This window comes from Rhizopus microsporus (assembly GCF_002708625.1).
Source record: "Rhizopus microsporus ATCC 52813 unplaced genomic scaffold scaffold_5, whole genome shotgun sequence".
NCBI lineage: Eukaryota > Fungi > Mucoromycota > Mucoromycetes > Mucorales > Rhizopodaceae > Rhizopus > Rhizopus microsporus.
The window spans coordinates 1,221,743-1,248,624 of NW_019671920.1; the positions used below are offsets into that span (position 1 = coordinate 1,221,743).

General features: G+C 38.4%; 12 protein-coding genes across 12 annotated transcripts; 6 read left to right on the top strand and 6 right to left on the bottom strand.

Moving 5' to 3' along the window:
* The first annotated feature begins 141 nt into the window (after positions 1-141).
* Positions 142-1,002, top strand: RHIMIDRAFT_278903 (uncharacterized protein). The gene is made up of 2 exons (XM_023612798.1): positions 142-549; positions 600-1,002. Exons 1-2 carry the CDS (start codon positions 348-350, stop codon positions 725-727), a joined length of 330 nt encoding a protein of 109 aa, XP_023468070.1. The 5' UTR covers positions 142-347; the 3' UTR covers positions 728-1,002.
* A 484-nt stretch (positions 1,003-1,486) lies between these two features.
* On the top strand, positions 1,487-2,254 carry RHIMIDRAFT_117534 (proteinase inhibitor, propeptide). Its single transcript, XM_023605348.1, has 2 exons — positions 1,487-1,548; positions 1,608-2,254. Exons 1-2 carry the CDS (start codon positions 1,542-1,544, stop codon positions 1,841-1,843), a joined length of 243 nt encoding a protein of 80 aa, XP_023468071.1. The 5' UTR covers positions 1,487-1,541; the 3' UTR covers positions 1,844-2,254.
* Positions 2,255-2,276: 22 nt separating this feature from the next.
* Positions 2,277-5,024, top strand: RHIMIDRAFT_236342 (RNB-domain-containing protein; the record flags this gene model as incomplete). Its single annotated transcript, XM_023608531.1, has 2 exons — positions 2,277-2,494; positions 2,546-5,024. The coding sequence occupies 2 exons, from the start codon at positions 2,277-2,279 to the stop codon at positions 5,022-5,024; spliced, it is 2,697 nt and encodes an 898-aa protein (XP_023468072.1).
* Positions 5,025-5,135: 111 nt separating this feature from the next.
* On the bottom strand, positions 5,136-6,211 carry RHIMIDRAFT_287304 (Coproporphyrinogen oxidase; the record flags this gene model as incomplete). Its single annotated transcript, XM_023613460.1, has 2 exons — positions 5,136-6,101; positions 6,158-6,211. 2 exons carry the CDS (start codon positions 6,209-6,211, stop codon positions 5,136-5,138), a joined length of 1,020 nt encoding a protein of 339 aa, XP_023468073.1.
* Positions 6,212-7,716: 1,505 nt separating this feature from the next.
* Positions 7,717-8,949, top strand: RHIMIDRAFT_312550 (uncharacterized protein; the record flags this gene model as incomplete). The annotated part of the gene is made up of 2 exons (XM_023614810.1): positions 7,717-7,743; positions 7,796-8,949. The coding sequence occupies exon 2, from the start codon at positions 7,966-7,968 to the stop codon at positions 8,947-8,949; it is 984 nt and encodes a 327-aa protein (XP_023468074.1). The 5' UTR covers positions 7,717-7,743; positions 7,796-7,965.
* A 394-nt stretch (positions 8,950-9,343) lies between these two features.
* On the bottom strand, positions 9,344-9,952 carry RHIMIDRAFT_236345 (uncharacterized protein; the record flags this gene model as incomplete). Its single annotated transcript, XM_023608532.1, has 4 exons — positions 9,344-9,458; positions 9,509-9,715; positions 9,765-9,847; positions 9,908-9,952. 4 exons carry the CDS (start codon positions 9,950-9,952, stop codon positions 9,344-9,346), a joined length of 450 nt encoding a protein of 149 aa, XP_023468075.1.
* Positions 9,953-9,991: 39 nt separating this feature from the next.
* Positions 9,992-10,605, top strand: RHIMIDRAFT_312551 (uncharacterized protein). The gene is made up of 2 exons (XM_023614811.1): positions 9,992-10,202; positions 10,259-10,605. Exons 1-2 carry the CDS (start codon positions 10,104-10,106, stop codon positions 10,547-10,549), a joined length of 390 nt encoding a protein of 129 aa, XP_023468076.1. The 5' UTR covers positions 9,992-10,103; the 3' UTR covers positions 10,550-10,605.
* Positions 10,599-11,832, top strand: RHIMIDRAFT_278907 (uncharacterized protein). The gene is made up of 5 exons (XM_023612799.1): positions 10,599-10,720; positions 10,788-10,920; positions 10,980-11,140; positions 11,190-11,493; positions 11,548-11,832. The coding sequence occupies exons 1-5, from the start codon at positions 10,623-10,625 to the stop codon at positions 11,707-11,709; spliced, it is 858 nt and encodes a 285-aa protein (XP_023468077.1). The 5' UTR covers positions 10,599-10,622; the 3' UTR covers positions 11,710-11,832.
* Positions 11,833-11,924: 92 nt separating this feature from the next.
* RHIMIDRAFT_180971 (uncharacterized protein) lies at positions 11,925-12,143 on the bottom strand (the record flags this gene model as incomplete). Its single annotated transcript, XM_023605782.1, has 1 exon — positions 11,925-12,143. A coding segment is annotated over one exon (219 nt), but the record flags the coding sequence as incomplete, so codon positions are not given.
* Positions 12,144-13,732: 1,589 nt separating this feature from the next.
* On the bottom strand, positions 13,733-17,338 carry RHIMIDRAFT_117606 (uncharacterized protein). The gene is made up of 7 exons (XM_023605349.1): positions 16,924-17,338; positions 16,811-16,872; positions 16,712-16,753; positions 16,320-16,653; positions 16,059-16,267; positions 14,082-16,006; positions 13,733-14,026 (listed from the first exon to the last, which is right to left on the bottom strand). Exons 1-7 carry the CDS (start codon positions 17,281-17,283, stop codon positions 13,920-13,922), a joined length of 3,039 nt encoding a protein of 1,012 aa, XP_023468079.1. The 5' UTR covers positions 17,284-17,338; the 3' UTR covers positions 13,733-13,919.
* A 629-nt stretch (positions 17,339-17,967) lies between these two features.
* On the bottom strand, positions 17,968-20,922 carry RHIMIDRAFT_200746 (H(+)-ATPase; the record flags this gene model as incomplete). The annotated part of the gene is made up of 5 exons (XM_023606479.1): positions 17,968-18,365; positions 18,433-18,990; positions 19,041-19,861; positions 19,912-20,596; positions 20,649-20,922. The coding sequence occupies 5 exons, from the start codon at positions 20,920-20,922 to the stop codon at positions 17,968-17,970; spliced, it is 2,736 nt and encodes a 911-aa protein (XP_023468080.1).
* Positions 20,923-21,335: 413 nt separating this feature from the next.
* Positions 21,336-26,646, bottom strand: RHIMIDRAFT_236351 (uncharacterized protein; the record flags this gene model as incomplete). The annotated part of the gene is made up of 9 exons (XM_023608533.1): positions 21,336-22,723; positions 22,796-23,859; positions 23,912-25,068; positions 25,114-25,734; positions 25,791-25,850; positions 25,909-26,190; positions 26,253-26,481; positions 26,533-26,567; positions 26,635-26,646. 9 exons carry the CDS (start codon positions 26,644-26,646, stop codon positions 21,336-21,338), a joined length of 4,848 nt encoding a protein of 1,615 aa, XP_023468081.1.
* Positions 26,647-26,882: the final 236 nt, after the last annotated feature.

The following is a 26,882-nucleotide window of genomic DNA, read 5'->3' on the forward strand; positions in this document are numbered from 1 at the left end:
AATAAATTCATTTAATTTGAACTAAAGTTCGTAAATCTTCTTTTTGGCCAACACTGCATGCATCGGAAAATGCACCCAGAAAATAGGCTAATGCTACTGGGCGCTTCTTCTAGGTACTACATGTAATGCTGTCTAATATAAAATACGATGTCATCATAATTACACTTGAATTGATCTTGGTTAGCTGAACGAACTGATAACATTTGTTGGATGACACCATAGGTAACGCTTATAACAATAGCTTATTTTCTGTTGCATGTAGCATTCATCTTTGTTGTTATTCCAAAATACAACCCATTAAGTGCGTATGATGTGAAGAAATTACAAGAAAAGCAGCTAAAAGAAAGATGGGTTCCGTGTCTCTTGGTGCGGGATTAGGGCCAGGTGCTCTAGAAATTGGAAGCAGAAAAAATGACAGCATAAGATATCTCTCAGATGTATATTACAAAATGCCTATTGTCATGAAATATATTCCGGAGAATATCGTTGATAAGTACGCTAGCTTGAGAAATGATATCAATATAATTGGTTATAGCATTCAGGGTGAATGTATATATCACAAGTAACCTTCCTTAAGATTTACTTACACGCTTCTTTAGACAACAAACTTACTTTCATCAATATGGATACACCAGCTGGATACGTTACACATGTATTAGGCGTCTATAAGCGTTACCATACTCCACCTCCAATGATGGTTATATTGCCAGACTGCCTGCTTTATTAAGTATTGCTCATAATGGTTTTAAGACTACGAAACATATTTTATCAAAGGTACAATCCTGTAAAAGGCGGATTACTCTAATTATCCCTGATGACGATGATTTCTTACTTCCGTCAACGATAGAATCAAGCTCAGGCTCATTAGCAAAAGCATGTAAAACATCAAAAGCATCTAGTTCAACAATAAAATAAGTGTGTAAAGAATAAATCCACAAGTTAGATTACCGACAATGGCCCCTTAGACAACATAGTGTTGTTAAGAGAGTAGAATCATAATCAACTACAAGTAAATTCATCAAGCATGTAGTTACAAGTTTTGTAGTAGACTTTCAAATTATTGACTACAAATACTCTTATCATATAATCGAATAAAAGAGTCCTGAAAGTATTGACCTGTCTTTTTGATAATATAAAACATCCACGTCTTCAACTTGAAGGTCAATGAAATAGCTTATACCACTCATCATTTCCCAAGTTCATACAGATTGTTTTATTCATTTTATGCAACAAAGGTTTAATAAAAAATTGGTCATCATGCATTGTTTAAGCTGAAGTGTCATCAAGATAAACATTTAGGCCTGAAAAACAATTCTCAAGAGATTGTTGTCGACTGAGAATCCTCAACTGGCAGTGAAACTGCTGTATGCATAACATGATTACGCACTTGTTTAATAAATAGCTGATTTAATTGGTCAATGGCTTCATGTGATCATCTGGCTTAAAAAGAATCAAAACAACGCTAAGAGTATAAAAAGTAACATTTGCTCTCTTCTCCCTTTTCTTCTTTACTCTATTTACAGGCATAAATATATACTAACATGAGCTGTAAGAGATAACATATGGATACATTAACGCGTATTTATATAAATATTTATTGTCTTTAGCTTCTACTTTTATCGTTACCTTCAAAGATGATACTCCTAAGGAAGTCATCAACGAACAAATCAAGGCCGCCGAAGCTTCTGGTGCCAAGATTATTCACAGATATGACACTGCTATCAAGGGTTTCTCCGTTCAAGTTCCTGATGAAAGTGTAAGCGCTTTGTCTTTTAGAAGCCCTCATATTGACAGCATCGAAGCTGATGGTGAAGTTACCACCCAAGGCCAATCTCTTCTTTAATGCTTAAAAGATACCACCCTCTTTACTGCCTTTATGTATGAACAATAAAATTATTGGTCACATTAAATGTTGCACTTTTGCTTTGTTTTCTCAAGAAAAAAAGAATAGTTTTTCAAAACAGAGTCGCTTACGAGTGCTTTCCTTGACGCGCGGATGTTCTTCTTTGGTACAAGTAAATGAGATTACTCATAGCGTTGGGACTTGAGTATATCAAGTGATTTGTCCTATTTCAAGTTAAAAAACAACGGGTATTCTCGATAAATAATTATGACATATCTTTGTGTTTCATGTTGTTTATCATGAAAAATGAAATCAAAAAGAGGGGCAAAGTAAACATTGGAGGAGCTCGAAACAAGCAGGAACACAGGATTAGGCAAGGGAGGACAAAGTGACTATTTTTTTTTATTTTCTTTATTTTCATTGTTAATTTGTTATGCTTAGACTGATAGCTCGCCAAGCTATCCGACACTCTGCCAAGTTTCGCCAAGCCCCACAGTTGGCCATTCGACAAAAGCATGCAGAGAGAATCATTCCTTCCATCGTCCAACTACAAGAAGACTCTGTCGAACTTAAACTCGGTTCTGAGTCAACTGCGCTAGAGATCGTACAGCTGCCTACTATTAAAATTGGTGATTATGTCGAAGTATTTAGGTATACACACAACATAATAAGCATATGGCTTGATCGATTAACATGAAATAGGACAGGGCAACGAAGTGGTATGGTTGTGGGCCAAAGAAAGATGAGTGGCAGGTTGCAAATGTTGACGATATTGCTAAGAAATGGCAGAATCTATACATCGAGAAGTGATCATGTCGCATTTGTCATTCCTTCATTTCATAAACTACCTGAAGTGACCAAAATCTGTCCTCAAGGCTTAAGTCCGGAAATTAATTCTGAGGGCATTCTTCAAACCATTCCTGTAGAATACCAACGAGCTATTACCCGATATCAGTCTTTGGTGAGAGCTAACAAGGCGATCGCCTTTCCAAGACTAGAGCGTTTATACAATCAGTTCAGTCAATCGTCTTCCAACACAGTATCACTAAACGATCTAACCGCTTATGCCTTTCAGACAACCGACATCACCTCATTACAACGTCATGTTACCTTTTCTTACCTAGCAGCTGATAACGTTCACTTTACACCTACAAATAACGTACTAGGATCGGAAGAGTGGAAGGTTCGATCTAAAGCTGAGGCAACTGAGATCTCAAAAATTATTACGGCAATTCGAAGCAATGATAAGACGTACACAGACTTTCTTGAAAGGGCAAGAAGGATCTTGGAATTTTACAAGACACACGCCGACCCCGTCCTGGGAACCCTGTCTCGATCAAGTATTGATATGGTGCCAATGTATGCCAACCAGCTGACAGCATCCGATAAGAAATTCATAAACTTTATTGCCAACTGGATCCGTTCTCCACGAGTAGTGATCGAGTCACCTTATGAAATCTTTGTACCAGCGATTCTGAAAGGTTTGAAATATTATGATAATCTGTTTGTGGATAGACCTTTGGCTGTTCGTTTTCTGAAAGAAATTGGCATGTATAAACCATGGTCAAACACTCTTTTAGTGCAGGAAACAGAACAAATCGGCGAATCATACTGGTCAGAAAGGGCAAAAGAAAATGATAGGAAAATGGAAGAATATACCAAAGCATTCTTGGCTGGAGACTATAGAGGTCTCTACCCTCATGACGCCTGTGAGTCAATCCGACATGATTTTGGTGATTTGCCTGTGTACACAATTGATGATCCATCTGCCAAAGAAATTGATGATGGTGTCTCTATTGAAAGAATCCCTGGTGACAACGCCTGGCTTCATGTGCACATTGCCGATCCTACGACATACATCCCTCCTACACATGAACTAGCACAGAACATGCAGCAGAAAGTACAGACAGTCTATTTACCTGAATGTCATTTCCCTATGCTGTCCGACACTTTATCTGGTAAAAAGTTCAGTTTAGGTTCAACAGCTCAAAAGAACAAACATGGTTCGCAATATGCTTTCACATTTAGTGCCAAAATTGATAATCAAGGCAATCTTTTGGATTACAAAGTGAGACCAAGCTTGGTGAGAAATGTGAGAAAGATATACTATGATGACTTAGACAAGTTCCTGGAAGGAAAAGTAGAAATAAAGAAAGACCCTCTTATCAACCTCTCAAAGACATTCTCACATCCTTCCAGTGCTACATTTACCCAGAATGATATTCAACAGCATTCAACATTTTCACCACGCTATAAAAATGATATCCTTGACATCCTTGACATTGCCGATAAGCATACCGCAGCTCGTACTCGCAGTGGAGCTATTGCCTTTGCCTCACCATCACCTGTCGTGCGGGTTTTGGACAACCTAAGCCTGCCTCCGCTCCGATTCTCAAAGCCTGAATACGCTTCACATTTACCACCAATACAAGTCAGCTTGGATAAATCACTTTTCTCCCCTGCACGCCTGATGGTAGCAGAAACGATGATCATCGGAGGACGTATTGCCAGCAAATTTGCCAGGGATAATGGAGTCAATATTATTTATCGTGGACAACAGTGGAGGCCTGATTCATCACCTGAGGACCTTCGCAAAAGAGAAGAACTATATGCAGCTCGGGATCCAATAACAGGTTTTGTAAGATATCAAGACATGATAAAGGTTAGAGCCGCACTTCCTCCTGCTACATTTGGTACAACACCTGATCAACCTCATGTGATCATGGGTATTATGGATGGGTATACAAAAACTACCTCTCCTTTACGACGTTATGGTGATCTTATCATTCATTGGCAATTAAAGGCAAGTCTGCTGAAAGAAAAAGAGCCGTTTAGCAAGGACTATTTGGACAAACTGCTGCCTGCACTAGAAGCACGTACAAAGCAGCTCTCTGGTCTTCAACAGCAGTCTCAGCGCTTTTGGATAATGCAATTGCTTCAGCGAATGAATGTCGACGGATTTTTGAGCACAATGGAATGGGACTGCATTATAGCAGCTGACAACCGCGTCGCCCTGAATGAACTTGGAGGCGCGATAGAAGTAGCAGATGCCACACTATTGGATTTGGGAATTCCTGTTCGTATTGACAAACTAAAAAGAAATGTGCAGATAGGAGAGATTGCAAAAGTGCGAATATGTAGTGTAGATGAAGGAAGGGTCTCAGCACAAATGATAGAGTAAAAAACCAGAACTTATAATTCACATAGAATGTATTTATTTATTTTTCTCTTCTTTATTCTGTACAAAAAATACACATTAAAATAAAACAATCAACTTTACATACAGTAAAAACTAGTGAGCAATCCAGTCTTTAGGACACTTCAGCACACTGACAAGCTCAGCTTCTCTTGAATTAGGTTCTGGTTCATGCATGTATTCCCAACGAGCGGTGAGTGGAAGTGTCATCAAGATAGATTCAACACGAGAACAAGGGGAAGACAAGCCAAACTTGGTACCTCTGTCCCAAAGTAAATTGAATTCGACATATCGACCACGACGTATCTGTTGCCAGCGCACCATTTCATCATCAAACGGCATATCCTTTCGCTTTTCCAAGATGGGCACATAGGATGGTAAAAATCTGTAACCAAGTTCTTTTACAAACGCGAATATCTCTTCTGCTGGCTTGGAATTGAAGTCATCAAAGAAGACACCACCGATACCCCGTGCCTCTCCTCGATGCACATTCAAAAAGTATTTATCGCACGCCATTTTCATCTGAGGGTAATAGCCTTTATCAAACTTGTCACAACCTTCCTTATAGACTTTGTGAAAGTGAACAGCGTCTTCTTCATAGAGATAAACAGGAGTCAGATCAGCACCACCACCAAACCACCAAAGTTTTGGAGTACCATCGGGGTTCATGACTTCAAAGTATCTATAGTTCAAATGGACCGTAGGCGCATTTGGGTTCTTTGCGTGCATGACGAGCGAAATACCAGTGACAAAGAAAGGGACGACACCATCAGCGTCAATATCCTTACCACGGTCCTCACGCATTTGTCGAATGGCTTCTGGAGTCAGTTCAGAGTAGATTACAGATACGGCAACACCTGCCTTTTCCATGACAGCACCATCGGACAGAACACAGGTGATGCCTTCACCGCCAAACTCTGGACGTTCCCAAACGGAGCGAGTGAATTTTCCCTTGCCGTCAACCTCTTCTATTCCTTCACAGATAGTCTTTTGAAGATGCTTTACAAAAGCCTCCATCCTTAAACGCATTGGTGCATTATCTTTAATAATACCTTTGGCTCGCTATAAATAAAGAAGGGTCAGATTTCGGTAGATCTTCATATTGCGACATGCATTACCACTTCACTATCACTTTGATAAATGGCATATTTTGATGAAACAGGAGAGACCATAGTTATGTAATATAAGAAAAAAAAAAAAAAAGATAAGATCAGCACAGAGTGGTGTTGTCTATTTATGAGCACTGTAAATCGTATGTGTTGTGGCGTGATAAAATTTTGATATCCCGAAATAAAAGGCATGATGGTTGTTTCCCCTGAGATATTGCTGCCTTGGATCCCTGTTGGATATAATTGACAATATGAAGCATGATTTGCTTAATAAAAAGGGATATAGTTGCTAATAGTCGGCTTATTTCAACAAGAACTCGGTGCAGAGTAAATAGCGTTTGTTAAAATTAGTCAGTGAGCGAGGTTAAAGGGGACTGTAATATCTAAACGGTGAGGTTTGCTCGATGATATTGTTTTCAGATCAAAAATTATTATGATTTGATCATACATATGTGCTTGTCTGAATGACAAACTCCTCTTTGTAAAGTATATAATTGGGCTTATACAATTAGTATTTTTGTGTGCGTGTGTGTGATCATTATAAGCTTTTTAAGCAGATCGACATGGACAATATTCTCCATGCTCCCTTTTGTGGGATTAGCAGGTGTTAACTTTGAGATAATCCCCAACAGACTGTATGGGATGGTTAATCAGTAAAGCATACACACAAGAATCAACCCTTTGCTTATATCGTCTGTCACTTGTATTTTCTCATGGACAATTATATGTTATTCTTTATCGTTGTCAGGAGTCTTTTGGATGGTATAACTAGAAAATGCTACTTTACCCAAAAGTGAACTGAGGATATGCCGTTCCTATAAATTAAAGTCTGATTTTAAATAGGATCATCTCTCTCTTTTCTTTTCTTTTTTCCCACTCAACTGGAACCCATTGTCTTGTCAAATATAACAATGATTAGAAACATAACATATAATATAACTATATACATATTTGGATATCTTTCTTCTTTTACTGTTATTAAATAAGCAAACAAAAAAAGAAGAAAGAGTCACCACTAAAGCTTTTTTTTCTGTAATATCAGTTATGTATAGTAATGATAAAACACTTTATAGTGATTGTGTAATGCAGAGAGAGAGAGAGAGAGAGAGAGAGAGAGAGAGAGAGAGAGATATGAATAATAAGCCGTAACTGACACACTTTGTAAAGTGTGTGTGTATATGTATGTATGTGTGTATGTATGTGCTTCATCTTGGGTAACGCATGACTTTTTAATTCATAGCCAATCATTTTGATTATTTATTTGTCCCCTTATTTATTTATAGACAATATTACTCTTTTTCTCTCTCTTTTTTTTTTTCTTCTTCCCCCTTTCTTTTCTTTACCTTATTAATACACATCAATGTCAGATCCTAATTTGTTACTCTCGCCTGATTATAGTCTTGGCATACTCTCGAAAAGTTCACCCTCTCAATCATTTCAATTCAAGAGGTCGCGTACACAATCTATTCCTGCTACTACTAGTGCAACATCAAACAACAATAATACTATTTCAGACAATCTCTATGCTTCTTCCCCACAAAAGACAGTCAGCAGCGGTCTCAGCAATAATAGTAATAATAATAATAACAATAAGCGTAAATAATATAAACATATGCTGTCAATAGATAACTCAATTTTAACATATAGAATCCAACTTATCACATGTACCTTGTAAGTTTTTTAAACAAGGAACATGCACAGCAGGAGCAAATTGTACATTTTCCCATAACTCAGATCTTTCATCAGAAAGTGCAGTTTGTAAATACTTTATTAAAGGAAATTGCAAATTTGGTACAAAGTGTGCATTATTACATACAATGTCTCCTTATGGTACCAGTGCTGGTACGATTGGTATTAAAACAAATACTCTCACTGCCAATACTCCACCCAACCTATCCTTTCTGGGAAGACGTACGATGAGCAGCAGTCTAGGGCCGTCATTTTTAAATAGCAGTGACCCCTTTGCTTCCTCTGCGCCTGCCGTATCCTTGTTTCATCAACAATTCAACGATCAATCCTCTTCATTATGGCGCAACCAAAGCCCACGCACAAATATGATCTCAGCCGATCTCATTGGCTTACGCTCTTCTCCGCGTGAATCATCCGATCATCTCTTATTTGGCAGTACGAGCAGCAGCAGCAGTCGTACTTATTTGCATCCAAGAAACAACGGATATAGTAACTTTAGTTCAAGCATACCTGAAACAAATCAAAATTATCGTCATCCAAACTCATCCAATAATAACTACTTGAACAACACATTGGATAATGATGGAGGACTTGACTTGAATGATGCTATGCTTCCTTCTTCTCTCAATGACTTATTCACACCCACTGAGCTACAGGCTAGAAAATTAAGACAACAAGAACAGGAACAGCAACGTTATTACTCGATGAGTCCAACAGGGGTTAATAATGATTGGCTATCAGACAATCAACAGATATGGAAAGTACCTTTCTTGACAAAACAAAACGAAACATTAGATCACGACGATAGACTATTAAACACACCTACAACACAGGCAATAAACATTCCAGGTGGAAACAGTAACCACGAAAGCAACAATTATTTACATCATCCTCAACAACAAGATGATCCTTTACCTCCTCAACAAGATGACGAAGTTCAATTCTTTATGGAAGATGATGAAGCTATACCATATGACACAAAAAGCCATGAGGTCTTAAACATGACGACTACAGTTAATAATATTAATAATAACAATATAAACAATGGCAATAGTAATAGTAGCAGTAGTAGTAGTAGTAATGTGACTATAAAGACTCCATTCTATATTTAAAAAAAAAAAGACTCGTTGTGTTATTCTATAGTAACCATTCCAGAAAATAAATAAAATATGTTTTACATGCACCCTTTTCTAAAATCAACCTTGGATACTTTCTAAAAGATGTTGTTAGAGTCCTTTTAGTCAGTTTACTTATCTTTTCCAAATAAATGTTTGAAAAATCTTTGTCAGTGTATGTACTGGGTGCATCAATGTCGGTTGCCTTGTTGACATACTTAGCAACAGGTTCATGGTTACACTCGTTTACCAAAGTACGCTAGTAGTTCAATATAAGAATCAGCAATCTGAAGAATATACCCAGTTCATCAACAGAGGGTAATACATTGATATTCGTCAACAATGCTTTTATACAAAAAAAGAGAGGTTGTGTAATTATTATATTTTATTATCATTGCTTTGAAAGTGGTGTCTTCACGAGATGTTTCTCGTAAAAGTCAATCATTTTCTGTGGGCACCTTTCATTAACTTGACTAGAATGATGTACTGAACAGGTGCCATCTTTCCTATTTATTATTATATTATCTTATAGTTACCCATCGCATTATGCACTTACCATTTCACGTAGACCAAATAACCAGGTACTTTACACTTTTCCATATATACAATCTCATCAACAGCTTCTTCCCAATCCTCTATCGATTCCAAATATTCAAAAAGCGCATCACTCTGCTCTTGCTGTGAAGACTTGAAATCATACATTTTGCTGGGTGCATTTCTCTTTATATCATCTAAATAAGCTTGTAGTAGCTCTGGCCATTCTCTAAAACGCTGATTAGAATGACTGATTGTAAAACTGTCTTCTAATTTACTCTTGAACAACATTCTCTGGTTCCCAAGTTGTATCTTCACAATCATATCCAATCCATTTTACTTGATAGAGCACTTCTCCATTCTATGCTTTTGCGTTGATTAACATATACAGTTATCTACCTCGGCTTAACATCAAACATACCTCAATTCTTCGATGACTACAAATAAACTCTGGTGTATCTATCATATTTAGTAAAAAAAAAAAAAAAGGGTAAAGTCCGTCATAAAACAAGTCACTTTTGAAAAGGGTATGCGTGTGTGTGTCTTTGCCTGCGTGTGTCTGTGTGACTGATAGGCAACTTACCCCTTCTTTATTATTTTTTTTTTTTGTAAAAAAAATGTTGTCTGCAGAACCAGCCTATGCTCTTGCCAGAGCTACCTTTAAGCGTGCTCAACGTGGTTTATTTGGAGGAAAGCATATTCAATTTGGTAACAATGTAATGATTGATTAATCATACATCATGATCAATGTTTAATTGTCACTCGAATGTAGAATCCTTTCTCAAAGAAAAAGACAAGACGCAACTGGTTACCCAACGTTCAAAACAAAAACTTGTATTCAGAGACACTCTCAAAGTTTATTGAACTCAAAGTAACAACATCCGTCTTGCGTACTATTGACAAAAAGGGTGGATTAGACAAATATTTATTAGAGACAAAGGACAAGAATTTGTTTAGTGAAAAGGCACTTGAATTAAAGGCAAAAATACTTCGTCAACAAAAAGTACAAGCAAAGATTGCAGAAAAAGCAGCAAACAAGGCAGAATCAGTCACTGTTGCCTAAGATCATTTGTGTGTGTATAATAAAAAACAGTAGATCTTTCTCTCCCTCTCTCTTTTTCTCTTTTTCTCTTAAAATGGAATTACCTAATGTTGGTCAACATTGCGACCTTTCTCATTGTAATTCATTAGATTTTTTACCCATAGTTTGTCCGTTATGTAAACATGTGTTTTGGTATGGTTGAAAGAATGCTTTTGTATGACAGCAGTAAAGTAGTAACTTGCTTGGTTTATGTGTAAAGTGAAAAACATAGATTGCCATTGAATCATGATTGCTCACAGTGGAATCTTGTGGACAAGCAACTCATACAGTGTCATAAATGTTTAAATCTAATTAGTCCACCCAACTTAGCAAAGTTAAGTCCCGAGCAGACTGTAAGTAAGCACAATTCCCTTTTGTTCCTAAAGACTAGACTCCCTTTTATTTATTTCAGCTTAAAGAGCACTTGGAGTCAGACTGCAGAATCTATCTCTATCAGGAACCCAATTCGAAGGTTGAATTTGATCGGAAATGCGCAGTTCAAGGCTGTTATGATATAGATCCCCGCATTGGCCCTGTAAGATGTGATGGTTGCAGACAAGATTTTTGTTTAAGGTAACATATCATTTAACATTTCAAAAGCTGTTATAAACATATCCATCAGACACAGGCATCTGTCCGCACATAGCTGTGAATCTCTACTTGCAGATGAAAAGAGAAAAGCAGAACGAAAACTGGCAGCGCAGGAAAAAATAGCTAAAACATTTAAGGTGACGAATAAGATAGAAAAGGCACAAGCAATTAAACCAGTGCCTGTCAAGAGTAAAAACGGCGGTATGGTGGAACTCATGAAGATGAAGTCTCAAGCAAAGGGAGATTTATCTGTTCCGGCCGCTTCTCGTCTATACATTTATGCACAGTGCCCAAAGGAATCTTTTGTAGATTCTTTATCCGTCTTTTTTGATAAGGTAGCAAAATGATGAAAGGAAATAGCATAATCTGATGTATTTTGTTCATTGTAGAAAATTACTGTTGGAAGAATGCTTGATACTCTAGCTGACATGTGTAAAATAAACAATAAGAACAATACCATACCTGATACAGATCCAGAGGTAAAGAAAGAAAGAGAGTTGACCCCATATAACCCATCTTTTACAGCGTCTTCACATTTACAAATGTCCTGAAATGACAGTCATGGATAATTCTACACGCTTGGAGAAAGCTTTCAAGAACTTGGATACGATTCTCCTTGAAAGACAAGGAGCATTGTCAATGAATGAATAAACTCACAAAGTAAAAAAAAAAAAGCAAATATAAACACAATTTTCTCTAAAGATGCGATATATTTGGGAAAGAATGTATACTATTTACGTTTTTCTTCTAATTAAAAAAATTAATCGAATTTAATGCTGTGGCTTTCGAACGTGATCTGTCCTCCACGGTAAGATCCTCTCTTCTTCTTGTTCTTTTCTGCTCTAAACTTGTCTCCACGTACTTTAATCAAATCTTGAGAAGCTTTCCAGCCATATGAGTTTACATCAGATCCTCCCTTAGCCTCATAAGAGTTGTCCTTTAATCTTTCATCTACAAATTCTACTTCTTCAGGTTTAACTCTTTGAAATGGCGTTCCAGGTTGTTTCTTTCCCTTTGGCTTGGCTACACCGTTGGCTGTAACAATGGTTTTCTTGGATGCTGGTTCTTCAGCAGGTGATTCATCTGCTTTACGCTTTTCAATCTTTGTGTTTTCAACTTCCTTTTCGACATCTTCCATCTTTGTATCTTCATCATCGGATGATTCACTTTCAGAGCTTGAGCTATCACTACTCGAAGAGTCATCGCTGTCGGAACTTGAGTCGCTGTCAGAGCAACTAGATTCATCCTTCTTCTCTTCCTTCTTTTCCTCCTTCTTCTCTTCTTCTTCGCTGTCGGATGAGTCACTGTCAGATGAATCGCTGTCAGAACTGCTTGAATCACTGTCAGAGCTAGATTCTTCCTTCTTTTCCTCTTTCTTCTCTTCTTCTTCGCTGTCGGATGAGTCACTGTCAGATGAATCGCTATCAGAACTGCTTGAATCACTGTCGGAGCTAGACTCCTCTTTCTTCTCTTCTTTCTTTTTTTCTTCTTCTTCACTGTCAGAAGAGTCACTGTCAGAAGAGTCACTGTCAGAACTGCTTGAGTCGCTTTCAGAGCTAGATTTCTCTTTCTTTTCTTCTTCTTCACTGTCAGAAGAGTCACTGTCAGAGCTTGAGCTATCAGAAGAGCTTTCGGAACTAGATTTTTTCTTTTCTTCTTCCTTTTCTCCATCAGATGAATCACTGTCAGAGCTGTCAAAGCTTGAACTGCTTTCAGAGCTTGATTCCTTTTCGGCTTCCTTCATTTCCTCGTCTTCATCGGATGATTCACTGTCAGAGGAGGAATCGCTCTCAGAGCTGGAAGAGGATGAACTAGATTCATCCTTCTTTTCTTCTTCATCGTCAGAAGATTCGCTTTCGGAACTGGAGCTTGAGCTGCTATCAGAGCTAGACTCCTTTTCGGCTTCCTTCATTTCAACATCTTCATCAGAAGACGATTCGCTATCGGAGCTGCTGGATTCCTTCTTTTCCTCTTCTTCGTCGGAGGATGATTCGCTCTCAGAACTGGAAGAAGACGAACTAGATTCAGAGCTAGAAGAGGATGAGCTAGATTTAGAGCTTGAGCTTTCTTCTTCTTCATCAGAAGATTCAGAATCGGAAGAATCGCTTGAAGAGGAACTTTCTTCACTGGATGATTCAGAGCTAGAAGAGCTTTCTTCATCAGAAGAACTAGAGGAATCGCTGTCACTAGAATCTCTACACAACATGTGTAAGTACATATATATATATGCGCACACGCAGTTTAATTCTATTTCTTACTTGTTTTCATAAGCTTCAAAGATCGCAGCAAGATCTTTTTTTGCTTTTTCTTTAGTGACCTATATAAACAATAAATGTTGTCAATTTCTGACTTCATGCAAATAAAAAAGTTAAACTTACAGAAGAATTGGCCTTCTTTAAAGATTCAGCTGCTTCTTTGTATCCCTTGGATAAGAGATATTTGTAAACGTGAGCGTCAAGAGAAGACATTGTGAATGAAGGGAAAGGTTTTGAAAGAAATTGTTAAAACGTTTTTTTTTTTAAGAATTTCCCCGCACGCAAGCACTCGCGCGCGTTCCTTTGTTTCTAGAAATCAGTGGCTTTTTCATATACAGTCACAGACGAACCCAGGAACACAAGACAAAAAATCCGTAGTAATCTGTTGTTATTTATAGATGATAAGTACACAATGCTCCATATATTATTTCTTTGTCTTTGGAATAACAATAATAGTAAATAAGTAGTGAATGATAAAGAAAGAACGTAAGGGTATGCTAGATAATTTAATGTATGGTCAGATACTGTCTTCTAAAACCTGCTATGCCAATAATTGTATCCATTAATCCTGGGTGAGAAGATACGAATTGGAATATAAGCCATATTATCATTACTATATATAATTAGTATTCATATAAAATAAAATAAATAAATAAAAAAAAACTTACGGCAAAGCATTGGCACCCAGAAAGAGTAGAGTCTTCTGTCTCGTCGTTTGCTTACAGCTACTGCATATTCTTCTTGGTTTGTCGTTGAAGAAGCTACGCTGTGATTATCTTCTTTATCATCTTCTGTTACTAAACTTCCAGCACCCATAGCATAGGCCAGTGCCATATACCAAGCCAGTGTTTGTTCTGGTTCTTCTTGTTGATGTGTCTTATTGTTTGAAAACAAGCCAGACATCATGGAAGCAGGTCGGCTAGGGAATTGAAGGATGTGATCTGCAATATTCTTGAGATTAAGATCAGTAGGCTTGGCAGGGATATTGTTTTTGATGTTTTGTAATAAATCATTGGGCGCCGCCGGTTGAAAGTGGGAGAGCGTGCGCTGCATCCAACTCATCTCTTTGGGTACAATCTTTTCATCTTCGTAATCAGTAGGCGGATCAACATCATGAAGTGGTTCCGCGTCCATGATCTCTTCAGGCGAATGAGATGCTGTTTCTATTTCTTTCAAGTACTGAATGAATGGTTGCTGAGTGGTGCGTCTCTTGCGGTTCCGTAGACCTTCGCCATAGCTTGCTGTGATCAGATGCGGTTGTTCGTGTTGCTCGTCCAAGGAATCATCAGAGTCTGATAAATAATTATATTGCTCCCAATTGACATTCTTTGTTTCATCTTCTGCTACATCAGCATCACTTAACCAGACACTGGCTTCCTCATCGTCTTCATCAAATGAGGTATCAATGTCTGCACTCAGCATATCAGATGAATCATATCCGTATTCAGAATCAGAAGAGTAGTAATCGTCATCGGCAGGAGTATGGTTCCAGAGCATATAACGAATTGTCGGATCATCAGTGAGCTGCAGAGGTTTCTTATTCCATCTGTTTGATATTTCTGGGTCTGCCGAACCCTTTTCTAACAGGACAGCAACCACATTTTGATGATTATGCCATGCAGCATAGTGTAAAGCAGTATATCCGTTTTTATCTGTTATATTAGTGTTACAGCCAAGATGGATAAGCATCTCGGACAGCTGTGCAAATCCAAGCATAGCAGCAAAATGAAGCATGGTATGGCCTTGGGCGCTGGTGATGGAAACATCAGCTGGGTCCACATCACGAAAGGTAGTCATGACTTCAAGCACTTGCATGATGTGGCGTTCTAGATTGGTTTGCTGAGACTGATTACCATGAGTCGTTGTGTTGTTTTGAGTTTGATTGTCGTTGTTGTTTGCTCCTCCTTGAACGATACGCATGGCAATTTCTCTCGCATTCTCTACTTTGCCCGTCATCTTGAGGCCGACAACCTGAAGAGCGAGCTCCATAAGAGCACGGTCATTTTCATTGTAGTAAGTGAACAGCATAACATCTTGACTATCCATCACGAGCGGGTACTCTTTGAAGGATACGACGACAGTACCCACATCAGCAGCAGGTGGCAAGATACACACAAGCGTATTCGGGGACCAGTAGTGTGTACTAGAAGCAGCTACATCTCCAAACATGCAAGTCAAGCCTGAACGAAAACCTGAGCCGAGAAGAGTGACCTCGATGCCACCATAGGTTGGTCCTTCATTAGGAATAAGACGTTGGAGTAAAGGCCGTTCGGGAGATGTACCGAGCACTTCGGGTGACAAGAAAGAAGAGACCTCATTTATCTTAGTCAGTTCTGGAGAAGGGCGGGGTTGTATCTGATAATGGTTATTAAATTGTCTGGGAAGAACCGAAGGTGTTGATGAGGTGCTACCGATATGTCTCGAGTCAAAGGAAGAAGTTGTAAAATGAGAAGATGAACTGTCCATGTCTGTTCTAGGCCTTTTTCTACCGGATTTAAGCTTGTTTGACTTGTGATCATCAGTTATCATGATTGGAGGCGATATACCCGTGGCAACTTGTTTGCCAGTGTGATCATTCATTTCAAAATAAATACTAAGTGTAATAATTAGGGATTGATTGATATCAGTCATGTATTTTTCTTTACCAGAATCCAACTCGTTCATTGTGATGTCGACAGTAACAAGTGATTCTAGTTGGAAGTATGGTGTCACCTGAACTAAAGTCTACTACTTCTGAGCAATTGAACAACAAGATCTTTTGTTCCTCATTTGCTATAGATTTCTCGTCATCCAACTTTTGTTGTTCCTCTGAATCAACCTTTTTGTTTTCTTTTCTTCTTTGGGAACGTTTACGCTATATATATTTATGAATTAAAATAACAATAATAATGTTAGCAAGTGTGTACCTCTCTTTGAATGCAACCAAGACAAGTAACTACTTTTCGAGATGGATCACTGGCACAAATAACTCTTGCTGACAGATAAAGCATTTTTTCAGGATGAACCGTTGAATTATCTAAGCCAGCAATATTTGCAATCTTTGAACCGTTGGGCGCAGTGGATAATAGGATTTGTCGTTTTAGTTTTTCTTTAGCGACCATATGTTCGGGTAACTTTAGATGAGACCATTGTTGAGCTTTGTCTCCATCATCAGTAACTAATTGAATACATAACTTTATTTGTGTCTCCACACGAGACTTGGCACCCGTCTGCGGCACACCCAATACTCTGATTTGCATTCTATAATAATAATAATAATAAGCTTTTTGTGTATTTCTTTCATATATTATTTTCTTACCCAGGCAATGGTTTATTTTGATGAGTATCCATCTGAGGCGATCTTGTTTTAAAGAAAGTTATTCCTCTTGTTTATCATTTATATTATATATAAATGTACCTTGAATTAAAAGAATATCCTGCAATATGATTTGTATAATTCTTTGCAAGATCAGGAATCGCCTATATGATAGTTGTTATTATATGATGAGATGTCGTTTTTGAATAGTTTACATGATTGAAATCTGGCCAAAAATTGGATGATGATGATGCTGGTTCATTTTTGTTATTATTATTATTATTATTTGGTGAAAGTGGGTCAACGAAAGCAGAATTAAAGACAGTATTTGGGGATGTGGATATCGTTGTCGTAGCAGGTGAAATAGTGCTGTTATTACTTTGTGGTTGCATAAAGAATAAAGGATTGTCTGATGTCAGTTGACTTAATTTATGAAAAAAGGATTGGTCCATAAATGATAATGGTTGTGTGGTATTATGAGTCTCGTCATGTGGTTCTGATGTAGAAGAGCCTGAAGGTGAGTCGCATGTCTGAAAGCTGTCTTCCATTACTAGTGAAGCAGGAAAATCTACCATTGAAGTAATAAATAAAAAAATAAAAAAATAGGGCTTAAACAAGGTTCAAAGAAAGGAAAGAAAAAAAGAGTTGAATTATAAAAAAAGCTTTTAGAAACAGTAAAACGAATAATTATTGTCCAATAAGAATTACGAAATTATCAGAGTACGTGTGATCAATTAAAGCTTAATAGTGAAAAAAAAGAAGTAGTAGGATATATATAAACTCTTTTCTTTCTTTCTTTCTTTGCTGCCCCTATTTATGGGGTAAAATCATAGACTGTCCGTTGCTATGTTATAAACTATTTTTCTTTTTCTTTTTTTTTTTTGTCCTGGATGGTTTATTGATATCACATGGATCACATTTCTTTTTAGCCACGATTATTTCTCAAAGAGACAACTGTTTTATGGGATGAAATGTATCAATTACTTTTTCTACTTTACCCAAAAAGCGGTCTCATAGACACGCATATGCTTTTCTTTACTACATCTATTTTCCCCCCAAAACTGGGCATTATACTAGATTATTTCTTGTTACCCCTTGTAATGCTAGAAATCAATAGAATACATCATCAATTGATAATATAGCACTCATACATAACATGTGTACTACCCATTAAATGCCTCTGTACAATAAACATTATAGAATGTGTGTGTATATATGTATATAGTCTCTTTATTACATGTTTTTACAAGGTTGGACGCTTAATATGATTTAATAGAACTATCAGATTCACGTCTCATCGCTCTATCATAACCAAATCTCGATCGTTGAACGAATGCAGCAGCCTTGGTTGTTGGCTTTTTCTTGGAGGAAGCAAATGTTGATGTTGTTGAAGGATTCTTTTCGATCTTTTCCCAAATAAATATAGTCAGAACTTTGATCAAGTCAATAATAAGGAAAATAGCCAAAGAGATGGCAATAATAATCAAACCGCGTGGCCATCCTATTCCTGAAATGTTCTGGCTTTGACCAACACCATAGACAGACAAGAAGAGAGCAATAACCTGAGTTCCCAATACGATGACACTAAAGACAAGTGAGGGCATACTTTTCCACCAGAATGTGTTTGTACGTGTGGAAAAGATCACAAAATGAGGTGCTATAATAAAAAGTGGATCAATAAAGCACATGTCAAACATATATATATATATATACACTCAACTTACCAGAAGATATGTGCAAGTACATGATGGTGGAGAGCTCCTCAGGTGCCACATGTAAAACGTCACGGAATATATAAAAGTGTGCAAATGAAAATAAAGATAGTGCAACCGCAAGAACACATGAAAGCACAATCAAAAGCCTTAGTCTCCACATGTTGGGCGAATGTGAGATACTGACGTTATCTACAGCCATAATAAGTGTTGCTGCATCATTCAGTAAAGAGATCAAAATCAAGAATACAGGTGGCATTTTCCAATCTTCTGCAAGCGTAATAACAAAGAAAAAAAGTAAAAAGTGTATGGTAGACGTTATTCTATACAGAGCATATGACTGAAGACGCTGAAAGATGACTCTTGATGTTTTGATACCATCAATAATTGCTGATAAACCTGGCTCTAGCAGCACAATGTCTGAGGCAGACCGAGCAGCATCTGTAGCACCTGCGACAGCTATACCAACATTGGCCTTCTTGAGTGCAGGTGCATCATTAACACCATCCCCTGTCATTGCTACAAAGTATCCACGTTCTTGAAGTAATTCAACCACTTTGTATTTATGCTCTACAAATAAGGCCTAAGTTTTCTTTTCTTTTCTTTTTATTCTTCTTTACCTGGAATGACTCTGGCAAAACCATCAGAATACAAGCACATATCCGAGACTTCCTGCTCTGATTTACTGGGGTCTACTAATTCATCTGCATCCATAATATTCTGGCCCATTCCCAACCTTCCTGCTACTTCTTTAGCAATCACTCTTTGATCACCTGTGATCATCTTGACAGAGATACCATATCTTTGACATTCAGCTAATGTTTCTGCAGAGTCATTTCTTGGAGGATCAATAAAACTAAGCAAGCCAATCAATTCCCAGTCTTCCATGCCATTGACAGTACGAGCAACACCTAAAGATCTTAAACCACGGCTGGCAAAAGAATTGACCATTTCCTCTGCTTCCTTATTTCCTCCGACCATCTCGAAAATTGCAGGAGGAGCGCCCTTGGCAACACGGAAGGTGGCAAGTGTTGCGGTATCTTGAACAGTTGCTTGAGCAGTTTTATCAACTGGATTAAAGGGTTTGAAGGAGGTGACCTTGTATCCCTGAACTGTGTGACTGCCATCATTCATCACTTGAGGATGATGGGTTTCAGCAGCGGTTCTAACTGCGAATTCGATAGGGTCATCAGTAGCTACTTCGGAAGCTAAATAAGAGTAGAGCAGAATATCATCTTTAGAATAAGATCCAGCAAGATAAGGCTCGTCAAAGGTTAACTCATTCTTTGTCAAGGTGCCTGTTTTATCACTGCAAAGAATAGAAACTGAAGCAAACTCTTCAACGGCTGTTAATCGTTTGACGATAACTTGGCGCTTTGCTAACTGCTTTGCTCCAATCGCCATGGTCACTGACATGACAGTGGGTAAACCAACGGGAATACTATATATAAAAATGAATACAGTTATTCTTTTATTGTTCATTTGACTTACGCAGCGATGGTAAGTACCACCATTTCATTAAGAATAGCCAATACTTGATCACCAGAGATTGTGCCTGTCGTGTTTCTCTGCTCAATCAAGTCATACACAAACAAGATCAGGACCAAGACAATGGAGATGATGATTAAAAAGTTGCCGATATAGTTTATAACCTTTTGAAATCTGCCAGAATCCGTAGTCACTGTGATCAAGCTGGCAGTTCTTCCGATAAATGTGTCTGGACCAGTACGAACAACTATGGCCTGCTGTTGGCCTTGTTTCACCACGCAGGATGAGTAGATCAAGCTACCTGGCTTCTTTTTGGCTGGCAGTGATTCACCTGTGAGCGAACTCTGGTCTACTTGAATGTCTGTCTCAATTGCTTCCCCTGAGGCACCAATGCCTAACAATTTTGCATCGGCAGGTACAATGTCTCCAAGTCTCAAGACGATAATATCTCCAACAACTATATCTCGCGAAGCTATCTCTGTCAACTGACCGTTACGCCAACATCGACAGTGCAGTGCCAGACTGTCTTTTAAGGATGCAATCGCTGACTCGGCTCGGCTTTCTTCTACGTATCCAATGATTGCATTGATGATCAACATGCCCAAAATGATGCCAAAATCAAGCCAATCCTTTGTTAAGGCTGTCAATATAAGAGATATTTCCATTAGATATGAAATGGCTCCTGTAACTAAGCAGAAAGGTTAGGATTTCCTTTTCTGGACTGTTATCTTTATGCTTACAAAACGATAAAAAATGCAACAGTTTATTTCTTTTCTTTTCTGTTAGCTCATTTCTCCCAAACCGGTTTCGTCTTTCGATAACTTGGTCATCGGTGAGCCCAAAGGTGGGCTGTGTTTGTAAGTAAGGCTCCAAGTGAGGTGGAACCTCATCCGTAATGGTCTGTTGTTTTTCTGTTGTCAGTTTTGTCGAACTTGTTAAAGGGACTGCTTCCTCCCCACTGTGTGTGTATTGGTTTGTTATATCTTCTGGTTCAGATACTTTGTGATAACCCATATTTGTATATATTTATATTTCTTTGAACCAAGAAAAGGAAAAAAAAGAGAGAGAAGAGGCTAAAGAAAGTCAACTTTGCTATAAAAAGAAACCTGTAGCTTAATTTAGTGACTATCGTGTGGCTCAGGGCATTTTATTGTGAAAATGACAAAATTCTCAGCCAACTATTTTTATAGTGCTTATCAATAATGATAATCGATAGTTAACTTTATTACATATTGCAATGTGTATTTCAAAAGCATTGCTTATTACTTGTACAAAGCATCTGTATGAAAAGTCATACACACACACGTAGCAAACAAAGATCACTTGTTTAGGATAATCTGAGATTTTTATAGGTTGGCGTAACTCAATAATTTCGTTGACAGATGATCCAAAAAAGGTAGTTTGTGATTAACAAGGTTTTTATTTATTTAATAAATCTTGGAATGATTATCAGATCGCTGTTCTTCAATTTGATGAGCTTGAGATTCTTTAGACATGGTGAGAAGGATATCATATTCACCAGATTGCTCACACATAGATTTGAAGACACCAGTTCCAGAGTTACCACATAATAGATTATAAGGTGTATCATATTCAATGATTTTTCCTTGGTCGAGTACCAAGACACGATCATAATCGATAATCGTACGAAGTCTATGTGCAATACACAGCAAAGTAGAGTTTGTAAACTCTTCACGAATGGTGGCCTGAATCTTTGTATCAGTCTCAAAGTCAACGCTGGCCGTTGCTTCATCCATAATGATAATCTTGCTGTTTCTAAGCAGAGCACGAGAAAGACATAATAATTGTCGCTGACCTTGGGAGAAGTTACTACCTCCTTCACTCACCTTTTGGGATAAACTGACGATAGAAGAAGGAGCACGGTTTTCTTCAGTGTCTACAGAGCTGGAAGAAGATCCAGGACCAGCCAAATGCTTAGCTCGATCGGCTGGGTTAGCGAGATGCGCACGCTCCAGAGCCTCCCAGACAGCTTCATCAGTGTGCTCATCAAATGGATCAAGGTTAGAACGAATAGTGCCATTAAATAAGACAGCGTCTTGAGGAATAATGGTAATTTTTGAACGAAGATCTTCGAGGCCAATCTTTGCGATATCAATTCCATCAATGCTAATGGATCCTTCACTGGCTTCCAAGAAACGGAAGAAACTGAGGCCCATCGTACTTTTGCCGGAACCAGTACGACCGACGATACCAATCTTTTCATGAGCTTTTGTAGAAAAGGAGATGCCGTGTAAGACAGGGTCAAGCTCAGGGGCGTAACGGACAACAAGGTCTTTTACTTCGATAGCACCGGTTGTAGGCCATGCAGCGGGAGGACGATGGCCTTCGATTACAGCGGGTGCTTCTTGATCAATTTCAAGGTATTCTTGAACACGCTCAACTGAGTTGAGGTTCATTTCAACTTGGGTATACTGACGGATGAACCAATAAACATATTCTAAGAAACTACGGGCATAGAACAATGAAATACCAGCCACACCTGCGTCGATTCTGTTGATGTTTATAAGCAAGAATACACCAGCAGAGAGGGTAACAAATGCACCAACAAATTCGATACGTGCATAAAGCCAGCGGTTAGCCATCCAAAGGAAATAGTATGACGTTGTATAGGTGTCAAGCTTGTTAAAGACTGAAATCATAAACTGTTCTTCGACACCATAGGCACGAATGGTAGTAACACCGATCAGAGACTCAGTAAACTGAGAATAAATAGGGGAACGACTGACAGAGTTCAAACGCTTGAGTTCACGAGAAGCGCGAAGATAGAATAAGCCAATGAGAACATATAAAGCACCTAGTTGTGACCTTGTTAGCATGATATGCATATATATATATATATATATATAAAAGGATGACAATAGCTTACCAATAAGGATGGCAGTAATAATAAACTCTGGTGTAATCGCAGACATGACAACAGTAGCAGCAATGATGGCAGTGACACATTCAATCAAGAAGCTGGCAGAACGAGCAAGGTGAAGATCGATTACGGAAATGTCTTTACCAAATCTGTTTAGAATACGACCCACAGGAGTTGTATCAAAGAATCGCATAGGGGCACGGACAATACGGTCGACCAAAGAATCAAACAAGGCACGAGCACCACGGATCGAACCCCAATAGAGCATTGCACTTCTGATAGCTTCAAAAAGAATACAACTAACACTAATGGCTATATATACTCCAATGTAGTAATCTACGTTTACAGGGTTTTTTTCTTCGAAAACCCATGTTTTAAATACATTCTGATTTTGAACAACGCTTGTTAATGTGTTAAAGATCTCTGGAACTGCAGGTGCTTTTGTGGCCAAAGCTACAAAAGGCGCACCCTCTTGGACATATGCTTGAACAGTAGCGTTTACTGGGCTAGGACTGTAGGCAGCAGCCCATACCTTTAACCACCAATTTTCAGCAAAGGTCAAACAACGTGAAGCAGCATATCCAAACGCAACAGCGGCCCAGAAGAACCAGCCACCACAAGCAGCAAGGTAAGTTGCGTAAACTTTGAACTTGACTTGTCCTTTCTCTGTAGCTTCTTCCTTGATTAGCTTGGCAGCTTCAGCTGTGTTATCCAGATCGATGTTTGTGTCATCTTGCTTATCTTCATCTACCACATCCTCAACAGTACTTCCATCTATTTCCGTTTCAAGCTCTTCTCCAATCAATTGGGTGAGCTGACCACTTTCTTTCAAGCTCTCAATACTTTCACAACCTAAGACATTGCCATGATCGATCTTGACCAAGAATTTTGCTGCAGGTAGACACAGTCTTACGTGATGAGTTACCAAAACAACAGTACGCCCATGAAGAAGATCACCCATAATACATTCCTTAAAGATGTGCTTAGAGGTATGCGCATCAACCGCACTAAGACAATCATCCAAGAGTACAGTTTTGGCATATGAATAAACAGCTCTCGCTAATGATACTCTATATACTATATTAGTTTCCCACTTTATCATGCTTGTCATTTTACAATTACCTTTGCTTTTGGCCACCAGAGAGAGAAATACCCTTCTCACCAATTTCAGTTCGATCACCATCAGGCAAGATGCCCAAGTCTTTGATCAAGGCACACTGATATAAAGTCTTTTTATACCTAGCTTCATCATAAGGTAATCCAAACAAAATGTTGTCACGGATAGAAGCGTGCTGCAGAAAAGGCTGTTGGGCCACATAGGCAACTTTATCAAGATATAAGCTGGGATATTCAGGGTCAATCTTGGAATAGTTTTCAGTCTGAAGTTTAACTTTAGAAGGCAAGTATACTCTGCCTGACACAATGTCCATTTCTCCCAAAAGAGCGTGAAGGAAACTACTCTTTCCACTACCTGTAGCACCAATTACTATACTCAACTTGCCAGTAGGAAAGTTGAATCGAGGCACGCATAATCGATAAACAGGAGTTTCTGATTTGCTGGGATTCAATGTTGTTGAGCTGGAACTTGTTGAAATCGAAGTAGGTTCCTTGTCTGTGTTTTCATTTTCGTAATGCCATTGGAAGACAGATTCTTCAAAGCCCAAACGGGCCAAGACAGTCTCGGGAGAAACCCCTTCAGGAACCTCTACGGGTTGATTGTTGAGGTTGTCATCGATATCTGGTTCATCCAAGTACTTGCATATACGAATTAAACTGACTTTAGCCTCAGCCAAGAATATGATCGCTTCGGGGAGCATATTCAACGGAGCACGGAGCATCTCAAAGAGAGAGATACTTACAAAAGCAACACTGGCTGTAAGTTCGTTACCGGCAACCTTAGTATACCAAATAAATGAGACAACAGTCACAACGATAGGAACAGAGAGGTAAAGCACGGTTGTGACAATTTCAAAGGCTACCAGGTTGAGCAACATCTTGATTTCGGTACGACGCGCTTCTTTCACTTTCTCCTTCCACTGAAACTCCCAAGCAAAGTATTTCACCATACGAATGCCTTGGAGTAGTTCGTTCAACAAGCTATTACGTTTGTCTTTGGCATTTTGTAAGGCAGTGTATCGTTTGCCGTATTTGCTGGAGACATAAGCGGATAAGGGGAAGGACAGGACCATGATGACGAGACCAACTAAGGCAGCGGTTCCAAGGAGCTTGTAGAGATAAAAAATACCAACCGCGATTTCAAGGGGCGCGTTATACATCAACTATATAGGCTATGAGTACAATACTAATATCAGGACATCACTTACGAATATCATTTGAGTAATATTTGCTAGCATTTCCGCATCAACGCTCATAAGATTTGTAATCTTTCCAACACTGCTAAAGTCATTTTCCTTTTCTTTCTCCTTCTTATCTTCTTTCTTATCATCTTTCTTATCACCATCCTTTCCCTTTTCTTCCTTTGAATCTTCATCTATCCTGCCTGATGCGTCCTTTCTGTGTAATGTTTTAGCAAAAAGCTCAGCATCGAGTTGAACAAAGCATCGTACGTTCCAACGTCGACCCGCATAGAGTTGAATGTTATTGCAAATAAGTCTCGTCATACCAACCATAAAAAGACCAAAAACGTACATGTACGCAATCTTGATGGGTCTTCCTGCAGGATCTTCAAAATACCCCAAGAATAATTGCTGGAAGACAGGGCTAGCAAAATTAACTAATGCTGCAAGCGATGAGAAAATGAATTGCAACCAGATCTCCTGTTTGTTTGTCGCGTAAATTCTTCGCAGTACTTTTGAACGAGCATAGAAATTTAATGAATTCTTAAAGTCCTCGTAAGCGTCCCTTGCTCGATGTTGAAATGTGAGTGCATAGAGATTGTCGTATGATATCGTATTGTGGAATCCAAAGACAACCAAAGAATTTACCTGTAGATAGTTCATAAGGCATGGTTCCTTTTTTTGTTCATTTTACTTTATATTACCCATTGAAATGCCCACCAAGATAAAGCACTGGCTGTTGCTTCAGGGCTCAAACGTAAGTTCTAATGTTAAACTAGACTTTAGTATTCAGTCAACATTCTCTTGTGAAAGGCTTCCTACGTTATAGTACACTTCTCCATTCTTTGTTTCAAGTTTCTCATAGCTTTCATGTATAAGGTTTCTTGGGTGTAAAGGTTGAGGAGTCGTGAGTGCGATCAGTGTCAAAGTAAAGGATACAACGGCGACCACACCGTCCCAGTTACGTATAGTAGGAATCGTCAACAAGCGAAAGATAGATTCTAGGGTTGCGATGCTGAATATGAAAATGAAAACGTAGTTATAGTGACGATCCTTGTAGTGATTTAATGATGGAGAGGCTAAGGCCAATATGAAGGAGATAAACTTTTTATCCCCAAAAAAGGCAGGTGAGTTAAACAGGTTGGATAAACATTTGTATACATTACCCAACTAACAGAATATGCAGCCAGTTTCAAAATGGCATACAACTCACGTTTCCCACTCATCACATATTGAGCTATCTCGTATAGCCATCCAATACATAATGTTCCAGTCAAGGCTATTGTTGCAAACTTTCTTTCCTTAAGTGTCACAACAAGAGACCTGTCCTCAGAGTGGACTGCATATTTATTACGGTTGTGATATCTTTCATAAATTAAGTAGACAACGGCAAGACTATGATCAAATAGTTAATAACAGCGCGCATTCTTATTGTTATATCTTTACCATGCAGCACTTCCCAAGAGGGTCGAGCCTTGATCCTGAAGAAAAAGCAATCACTTTTTTTTTAAAAAAAAAAGAATATACAACCAACAAGTTTATTGTTACCACTTCTTCCATTTTATGAAATCTTCTTTAAAGGAAAAGGGAAGAAAAAGAAAGGAATCGGTTGAGAATTAAGAATATAAACCTTTTGAGCCCTCTCTTAAAGCGTTACACTAGATAAACACCAAAACCAAACATGGGAATTCTTGCTACTTTAAGTCTATCGATCACTTCACTTGATATCAAAGCCGCAGTAAATTTTTTGCTTGAGCAGGTGCCACTCTTTCTCTCTCTCTTTTTTTTTTTTTTTT